This window comes from Filicampus tigris, chromosome 1 (assembly GCF_054856515.1).
Source record: "Filicampus tigris isolate MCC_2025a chromosome 1, RoL_Ftig_1.0, whole genome shotgun sequence".
NCBI lineage: Eukaryota > Metazoa > Chordata > Actinopteri > Syngnathiformes > Syngnathidae > Filicampus > Filicampus tigris.
In genome coordinates this window covers 12,303,074-12,312,804 of record NC_141217.1, presented here as the reverse complement: position 1 = coordinate 12,312,804, position 9,731 = coordinate 12,303,074, and the positions used below count along the sequence as shown (strand labels likewise).

At 42.7% G+C, this 9,731-nt stretch overlaps 1 protein-coding gene across 2 annotated transcripts; it reads right to left on the bottom strand.

The window, feature by feature from the left end:
* Positions 1-218: 218 nt before the first annotated feature.
* LOC147152801 (OX-2 membrane glycoprotein-like) lies at positions 219-9,544 on the bottom strand. Of its 2 annotated transcripts, none has more exons than XM_086019753.1 (5): positions 9,400-9,544; positions 7,964-8,287; positions 5,850-6,176; positions 2,173-2,457; positions 219-822 (listed from the first exon to the last, which is right to left on the bottom strand). In XM_086019753.1, the coding sequence occupies exons 1-5, from the start codon at positions 9,461-9,463 to the stop codon at positions 722-724; spliced, it is 1,101 nt and encodes a 366-aa protein (XP_085875879.1). In that variant the 5' UTR covers positions 9,464-9,544; the 3' UTR covers positions 219-721. The 2 variants fall into 2 exon arrangements, with proteins under 2 accessions (XP_085875879.1, XP_085876678.1); XM_086020552.1 differs by having other exon boundaries at positions 2,173-2,415.
* Between the last annotated feature and the right edge of the window lie 187 nt (positions 9,545-9,731).

Below are 9,731 nucleotides of genomic sequence, written 5' to 3'. Positions count from 1 at the left end.
CTCACAATCACACCTAGGGGAAATTTAGAGAGTCCAATCAACTTACCATGCATGTTTTTGGAATGTGGGAGGAAACCGGAGTACCAGCCTCCTCCCGACCGTCTTCCTCCCCCACAGGGGAGATTTGCCCTTTTGTCCAGGCTGTAAACAACACTTGCTGTTCTGTTCAGGAGGAACAAAGGATGAGATTTGGACAAGAAAAGACAAAGGCTAAGACATTTCTGCACTGATTTTTATTCTAGTGCAATCAAAATACATGAGAGGGTATTCAAAATGTAGCCTCAATATGAGGCAGTCAAAGCACTTACTTATCCAGCCATTCATTTTAGACAAATCTCACAATCCCAACAAATATAGTAAAATATATAAAAATCTAGTAATGATATAAAATTCCACTTGCAAAACAGTTACAGTGGTTAAATGAAACGAGAAATGATAAATACAACATTTCAATGTCACAAGTATTTCAGTGAAGGGTTTCAAAAGTTGTGAAATTGGAACTTTTGTGGGCAGATGAAAGGGAACAGGGCCTCAAAACACCGTCACACTTTCCAAAGAAAGGTGCGAGCGGGAATCAGAGTGATGACAAGCTTACCCACCCACTGTGTGGAAAGTGGCTTTGAAACCCGGGAGATGACCTTTTCCATTCTCGTCGAAAAAAAACGTTTTTGTTAACAGGGATTTTTTTCAGTCTCTCTCCGGCCAGGAGTGCAGCCATTTTCTAAGTGAAGAACTTATCACGGAGATACACACACAAGCAGACGAGGGCCAGGACTGCCACCAGACTGCACAGCAAGCTGATGATAACCGTGAAGGGACTCACTGCAACACATAAAAACATTCATGCGGGGAGTGTGGTCAGATGCGGTGGGAGAGGAATGAACCATTTCCCGCATTTAGCTACCCCATGAAAACAGCCAGAACTACTATTCTAAGCAAAGGCTATGATGGGGACTCGAGTCATTGTGTTGGACTTGAGTCAACCTCGGGGCACTGTTTTGATGACTGATTACATGCCCGGACTTGGGAGTTAAAGACTTGAGACATGATGACCTGACAGACTTTGATTGTTTTTCATTTTATACATTGACAATAAATGGGTCACTGATGGTGTAGTGGTACACACGCCTGAGTTGTGTGCGGGCAGTGTGGGTTCGGTTCCCGCTCAGTGACGGTTTCTGTGTGTGTGCCCTGCGACTGGCTGGCGGCCAGTTCGGGGTGTAGTCTGCCTTTCGCCCATTGTCAGCTGGGATAGGCTCCAGCATCTCCCCGCAACCCTGTACAGGATAAGCGGTTTGGAAGCGGTTTATGAAGATGATGACATTAACAATAAAACAAAACAGGACTTTTTGGGCATGTGAAACATCCTATGATTGACACCCGGATATAACATTACTATACATGATGATTATTTAAGTTGTGCTATGAAATGGAGTTGAACCAGAGTCAACTGCAGGTTAGATAAATTGGCCAATATTATTCTTTGGCCGAAATGGTCTTCTCTGGTTATGAAGATACTGCAGGTAAAATGCATTTATAAGGTGACTTCACTTTGGAATTGCTTGAGACTTGCATGTTAAAAATAAAAAAGACTTAAAAGGGAATTCAGAAATCTGTTTCTAATTACATAGTACATGTTTGAAGATAATTGTTGAGAAAATAAAAAGACTCCAGAACTCCCCAGTAAAGTACTGAATTGTGGAGATACAGCATTAAACTGTTTTTCACCATTTCAGTTTTCCTTTTGGGCACGGTTGAAATGATGTCCAGTCACTTACTTAGGCTTCCCCCACGATATATTGTATGAACTTGAGCACCTTTGTTCCCGACCTGATCTCATCTCTGGCACTTAAAAAAAAAAAAAGTGGAAGTGGATGCCACTTTCGGGTTCAGGTTTGGGCCAATCCAAGCAGCTGATGGTTGTATTTTATGACGTTTTATCCCACGGTGAAATTTTACACAAGAGCATTTTTGTTCTTGAAGTTTTAGGATGACTGGAATAGCTGGATGACTGAACACTTGGAATAATGAATGAGATATTTACGCCCTGCTTTTTTACATTATTTATTTATAAGACATTGTCACATTGGTTTGAAATGAATTGAATGGAATAGCATGAACCGGTCATGCAACTAGAAAATACATTTAAAAGGCGGGCCGTAGAAAGCTCACCGGGTATGTTGAGGGACACACAGAGGGGTTTTTCAAGGCCCTGATGTTGTACGACGCAGTGGATCAACCGCTCGGTGAGCTGCCTAGACGAGAGGAGCAGCGTGCTCGTCATCGTCGTGAGGCCGTCACTCTTAGAGTAGAAGGAAACAAGCGACGTGTTGAGACTTCGGTTGTTCCCGACGATGTTCCACGTGATCTCTGCCGCCGGCCGCGATCGAGCGGTGCAGTTGGCCTCGGTGACACCTGAAGATGAGGTCGTGTGGGTCACTTTCACCTCGGGTAAAACTGTAGGATAAAGTAGGCATTTTAAAAACCGCCATCTACTCATTTTGTCCTGCATATTCTGTGCCAGATCACTCGGACAGCTGAAACTTATACCCGCTCACCACCAGAGGTAGGTAAGGTAGAGTAAGAGTGAGAGTGAGAGTGAGAGTGAGAGTGAGAGTGAGAGTGAGAGTGAGAGTGAGAGAGAGAGTGAGAGAGAGAGAGAGAGAGAGAGAGAGAGATAGACGCGTACGTACGCGAAGGGGATTTAAGTAACAGGTTCAATGTAGCCTAATGTAGCAAAGTAAGATAAGAGTACAGTTTATTCTTCACAAATCTACTCAAGTACAAGCAAAAAGTATAGTGATTTCAAACAACTCCTCGAAGTACAACATTTCCCAAAACTTACTCAAGTAAATATAACGGCGTAAATGTAACTCGTTACTACCCACCTCTGGTCACCATTCACATTAACACTTATTTTTACTCCTTGCTGACTTTTAGCCCATTGCTGACTTTTAGCCCATAGGTTCTCAAACTCTTAGGCTCAAGCGACTGTTCAAAGGACAGACATTTTCCCATGGGCTCCCTCAAAATCCTACAACTCTGGGCAGATTAAGGTTTATTTACACACTTGCTTCCCCTTCCTGACTGATAAAAGGGAGGCTGAACTTCAAGCATTCACTTCCCACCCAAGGCCGGGTCTAAACAGGCATGTATGAGGTGGCAGCCACAAATCTTGAGGGGTATTGGGCTCCAGCACCTTTTACCATGTCTGACTGACAAATCCACTCACTTGGATGCGGGAACACTAAACTAGTGCCTTGTAAAGCACTGTGGTCTCAAATGCTTGGCACACTTATTTTATTGTGGTTATTGTTGTTGGACTAACCCTATCCCTCACAGCGAGTCGACAGCAGGCCGATAATCTGAGCAGAGTTAAAAGGGAGATGGAGCGGAGTCGAGAAACATGACACGAGAAACAACTTGATATGTTTTATATTAGAGGGGGCAAGCAAGACATTAGTAAGAAGTGGAGCGGAGGAGAAAAGCATGAGATAATAAAAATATGTGAAATATAATATATTTATTTATTTAAGGGGGCCCCCTCTTGCCCCTGCCTAGACCCGGCCCAGTTCCCTCCTCTAAGCTCTTACATGTCATGTGCATCACAGGCCAAAAGTGTTTGTACGACTGGGCGCTAAAACGTATGGAAAGCAAAACCGAAGGTTGGTACTTCCTGTTTAGCTATAACAACTTACATTCTCCCAGGAAGACATCCTACAGCATTCTGAAAAGCAGAGCGGGGCATTCCGCTTACCCGATGGACCGGCCCATCTATCTGTCATCTATCCATCATCTATCTATGATGGATGCCCATTTTGCAGGTGAAAAAAACAATGAACGGGAAACTTAAAAAAAAAAAAAAAAAAGACGGATGAAGCATAAGTGGAAGTGAATTTTTGCCCACCTATGTCATTGTCTATAACTTGACATTGATGATTATTGTTTCATTTGAGGCAGGAAAGTTTGCTGCTTGAGTCATGTATTTTACATCAGGCATGTTCTTGGTCAGCTAATCCTAATAGCGTGCCGCGCGAGTTTTTGGGCCGCGTGACGTCTTATCGTGAACTGGAAGAGGTTCAAGGGTCAACATGGAAGCGTGCTCGCAGACGACTCCTGTTAGTGCTGCTTGTTTTCGGCCCGTTTATCTCAGAAAGAAACATGCCGAGTAAACACTGCTGCTATGGAACTTGCAGAAACGCCTCCAGACACTACGACCGTCCACAAATGAAGAATATATTCTTTATTCATTTCCCGAAGCCAAAAACTAAATGGGAATGATGGGTCAACTTCAGTCGACATCCAAAAGACAATTTTAACGCCAGCAAGGTGAAGCCTTTCACCTTCATATGTTGTAAACATTTCGTTGGGGTCCGTATGGTCCTACAGATTACAATCCCGGTCCCTTGCCGGCCACTGCTTGCATCGAAGAAGTAAGCCATTTCAATCATTTTCTTTCTTTTTTGCTGGCCCTACTCCTCCTGCCTGATGACAACGAATGCCAGACTGTTTTCCACAACTGTGTCCAACCACGCTCTTTGACCTGAGTGCCTGTGTGGATGAGGTGCTCCAGCAAACTTCCCCAAAAATTCCCATACAGTCCTACCTTCTTTTTTTTTTTTCCTCGACGGGAGCGCTAACGGAAGCCCGTTTAAAATGATAGACGGACCAACCTATAGGCGATTACAATTTGGTCCGGCTTGACAAAAAGACGGATAGACGGCCGGCGAAAGAGTACCCAGGCTGCAGATGGATGGCGATAAACGGATCGGCAAATTTTATAAAACTTGAGTCTGCTAGGATTTTTTTTGTCCAATAATTCTTCGATGCAATTGTGAGTTCACTCATGTTCTCCTGACTCACACTCTTTGTTTTAGTTTATCTCAAGTTATGCTCTTCCGCACCGGTCATCCTTCCACAAACTGTTGAAGCAGTTTCCTAAAATGTTTCGGTAAGGCGGAGCAAACATCGTATAATTTTAGATCTTACTGTTGTTTTGAAATTAGAACTCACGCTGAACAAATGAGGGAGGGTCAAGCCATGACTTGACTTATAAACCATCCCAAAACAAAAATACCAACAAGTTACACAATGTGACTCCCTTAAAAAGTAAAGCCTCAATCAGTAAGTGCTAAATGCAGGCCCCAAAAATGTGTTTGCAAAAAATATAGTTGTTTAAAATTAAAATGTATACCTAAAATTAAAATGTATACCGAACACTTTGTTGAAATGCTTCAATGTGCAGGTAATTCTTTTTTTTTGTCACTTTGGTCACAAGATTTTGTTTTTTAAACAGAGGCTTATTTTTCTTTTCTTTTTTTTACACTTTGATTTGATTTTTGATTTGAAATATCCTATTTTTTACACTCGCAGATTATTACGTTTTGGATCTATTTTTCAGTTTCAAATGTATTCTTTTTATTTTTGTTTTTTCCAAACATTTGGTCAGAATTTAGAATCCGTGTTCACTTTACATCAATTATCACTTTACTAAAAACAAAAGTCAGGAAAGCCTACTTCAACAGTTTGAATTGATCCGGGGTTAATTGGAGGCAATTTGAATGATGACAGCAGTGCGTTAAATCCCAGATGAGTTTGGTTCATTCAAGAGTGAAGACTCGTTCTGGTATCGGTCTGAAAAAACGGTGGTATTGAACATCCCTACCTAAAATGCCGGACAGCTATGGCCTTTAAAGGAAACCTTAATTCAACCTCCTCTAACCTTGAATTCTTTTTGATATCATGAATTTATTTTCGTAGCAGTGATGTAGTAAATCACTGGCCAGTTTTAACCCTTACTGAAAAATTTTGATTAAGGGGCGTGATTGAGTACTTCTGCCCAAACTCACCATAAACAGAAAGGCAAGTGATCCCTCTCCTGCTACCGTCTGGGAAAGTGTGGAACTCGCAGGAGTAGCACGCCTCATCTTCTATCGTAACCGTCGTGAAAACCAGCCGGGTGTCGCCCAGGCTTTTGCTTAGGCTCACGCGGCTCTGCAGCGTCTCCTGTACGTTGTAGTGACCTCGGGAGTACGACGCCACGGTGATGTCGCCGCCCTGATCAGCCAACTTCTTCCACAGAACCTGGAGCACCCGCTCGGGGAGGCTATACCAGCAGGACAAGGTAGTAGGCTTGCCGCTCACGGCCACCTTCTTGCCATCTTGATGCACCCTGGCTGAAACAAAGAAGATATTGGTGTGTCATCGCATGCTTTTTGCTCACATCTGCTTGGACCATATTGTGCAGTAAAATGTTTACAGTACAGCAGCGCTGCCTCAGGAGCCAGTTTACAAAGAGTACAAAGAGGAGGCTGGGGCTCAAACTGTGCATGCTCACTGGTAGCAGGATGGCGGCTGGGCGGGTGGGCTTTAAACCCAGCCGGTCTGGTGGTGAGTATCAGACATAAGCCAACATCTTTCCATGTCAAGGGATTCCGGGAGTCGCGAGTGGAACAAACCCTCTTTGTGGAGATAGCACACAGAGTGCAGTGAAGGCAAACTTGTACCACATTGCTCAAGAATGGTGACTAAAGATCAGGGATGGCAAAACTCACATACTGTACTTTAAGTAGAAGTATGCAGAAGATGTCAAAAAAGAGGACTCTGAACTTTGTACTTCGGTCATGATTTTGCCTCCAACAAAAACCAAAAACCTCCTGCTCAGTGACTGTAGATTGCATTATAATCCTTAATCCATCCCCACACAAAAGATGGCTGCCGTCCCTTAGCAACCATTCGATTTCACTCAACATCTATATAAAGACAAATATGAAACATTCTTAGACGTTTGTTTTTCTTGTGAAATCAAAAGATATATGAAATTAAATTAACTCAGGTGATTTATGCCCAATCCGAGATTGTCTGGCTATGCCTGTCACAATTCCAGTGGAAAATGTAAAGTTTGTGTACGAGTCAAACAAGGGATTAAAAAAGGAAACTGAGGGGAACCCCAAAAAGCCTGATAGCTCGCAAGCTTGGTGATGGCTAGCGCTTCTTCTCAGCTCGCGGAAAGCCCTGGTGGGAGATATAACAGCCACCGGAGGCTTTAAGCAGATATATTTTCTCGGCTCAAACATGTAGGGATGTGTAAGGCAGAAAAAAAGATGCTAGACAAAGTAGCATCCATTTTTCAGCAGGGAATTGTGTTACACACACCTGCAGCAGAGAGTGGAGACAAGCCTCTCCATGCGCTAAATGCTCTGAAGGCTAACAAAATGCTAAATTAGATAACAACTTTTGATTTGATTTTGATTTTGAGTGATAACAACTGAAAAAACACACCTTACTTTTTTCAGATTACGTGGAGATTTTTTGAATGCCAGATGATTATTTGTTTTTTTTTGCCTGGCCAGAGACTCAATGCATTTGCTACAATTATTCATGTACTGTAGCAGACAACATCAAACACTTTTGTAAAAATAAGGCCATGTCTTGCTTCTCTATTTGAATATGTTGCTGTAATTGGTAATGCTGGTTTATGTTCCTTCATGTTGCAGTGGTTCCTTTTTTACTACCTTTAATACCCCAAAATCTCAAGACAATCAAGATCTGCAACTGCATCTGACTAAACCGTTCAATTATTATTTTTACATGGTGTCATCTTGTGCGGAGGTTGAAAAAAGTAATGTGCCTATTTTGACAATGGAGAAAGTACAGGTGTCTGTTTTCAAATGTAGGGAGTAAAAATAGCCCTGCGATTGACTGGCAACCAATTTGGGATGTCCGCCGCCTACTGCCCAAAGATAGCTGAGATAGGCTCCAGCACTCTCTGCGACCCTTGTGAGGATAAGCGGTATAGATAATGGATGGATGGATGGATGTATGGAGTCAAAATAAAAAGCTGCCAGAAAAACTAAGACTCAAGTAAAATACAGAAACTGAGACTCACTAATCTAATCAAGTACACATACAATTAAGTATTTGTACTTTGTTACTTCCCACCCCTGCCAAAGACTGAACTCACCGGTCACACTGACACATGTGACGCCTTCTTGTGAGCCCGTAGGAAAGACGTCAAAGATGCAGCGGTAGCAGCCCTCGTCCTCAGGCCGCACCTTCGCGATGGTGATGTAGCTGGAGTCCTTTTGCCAAGAGGCGAGCTGCACATTGGGATCTTGGTGGCTGATGTGGATTGGTGTGTTGTGTTGATACGCCAGCAGGAGCTTGTTTTGCCTGTCAAGCCAGCGCACTTGATGGACACTGTCGCCCGTTGCCATGGTAACATTGCAACCCAATAAGAGAGGTTGGCCTGCCTCGGCACTCACAGTGGCAGAAGATAAGACCTCACCTGAGAGAACAATGTTATTACAAATTGTTACAAATCGTATCTTTCAGCGCCATTTGACGGATATACACGTCAAATATTCATGTTGGACAATTCAGAATTCTATCATAATTTCCCAAATGTACCTCTAAAGTCATACAAATCCTCACAAGAACCTCAATTTGGCAACTTAACGTGTTTGTGTTGCTTTTTGCGATGCTTATCACAAAAGAACCTGACTCACCAAGTGGTATAAAAAGAGCAAGAGAATATCGTAAGACACACCAGAAGCTACAAAAGTCAAGCAGATTCACAGTGACAACATCTTATGTGAATCAAATGAGAAATTACAGAATCTTTAAATCGTGTCTTAAGTCTTAATTTCTACATTCTTATTTGGTAAAAACCACACCAAGTCTCTCGTCCTGCTTCACCCCCTGACATCTGGAGTTTGGCCTGTTTTATTGCCACTTCTCTTCTCTCAGGACAGGTCCTGGGGAGAACCAATTCTCTGGAGGCGTCTACCTACAGCACTTTATTTTGTGAAATTGACTCTCATGCGTCCGCAGCATCCCCCTCACACACACGCTCACACACCCCCACACGCACAAACACACACACACACCCACACCCCCGCACACACACCCCCACGCACACACACCCACACCCAGACCCTTTCGTAATAATGGGTTGTATAAACAAACTTGACTCACATTCTCATCATGTCTTTGCCACTTTTATTTTATTTTTTAAAGTTTTTTTGTTTTACTATCAAGTCGACTCGTTAGCTTATTTTCAAACCTCTGACTGTGAGAATTGTTAAAATGTTACACAGAGAAAAAAAAGTTTAGCCTAATGATGGTGATATTGATTTCCATTATGTCTCTGAGGGAAAATGGTGTTAAAATCTGTTCCACTGTGCACACATTCACACAGTCCACATTCACATAGGAATCATTAGGATTTGCAGTGTATTATAATCCTCAACGTCTTCTTTAAAAACATCTCTTGAGCATTAACATGTAATGTAAGTACTGTAACTTAACTACTACCGCCCGAAGACTGCTGGGATAGGCTGCGGCACGACCCTCGTGAGGATAAATAAGCGGCTCAGAAATTGATGTATTTAAACTAACCTTGCGTGCTGGATGTTCCTCCGATCCAGAGTAGGAGAGTCAGATGCAGGGGAAGTCCAAACATGGCCAACTGCAGTAAGATCAGCAACACGTGCACTCACACAATGTTTCCGAACGAACAGTTAAAAATATATTGATGTTTCCAAAGCAACACATGACTTTTCCTCTCGCTTAGGCCATGAGAGTGTGGCTGTCACTCACATCCAAAAAGAGCCAGCCCTCATTATCAGCTGGTGATGTGACGTTCACGAACCTTTGTCTTTTGAACGGCTCTTCAAAATGAACATCTCATTCACAGAATTGCTTTAATATATTATTCATTGATGTTCACA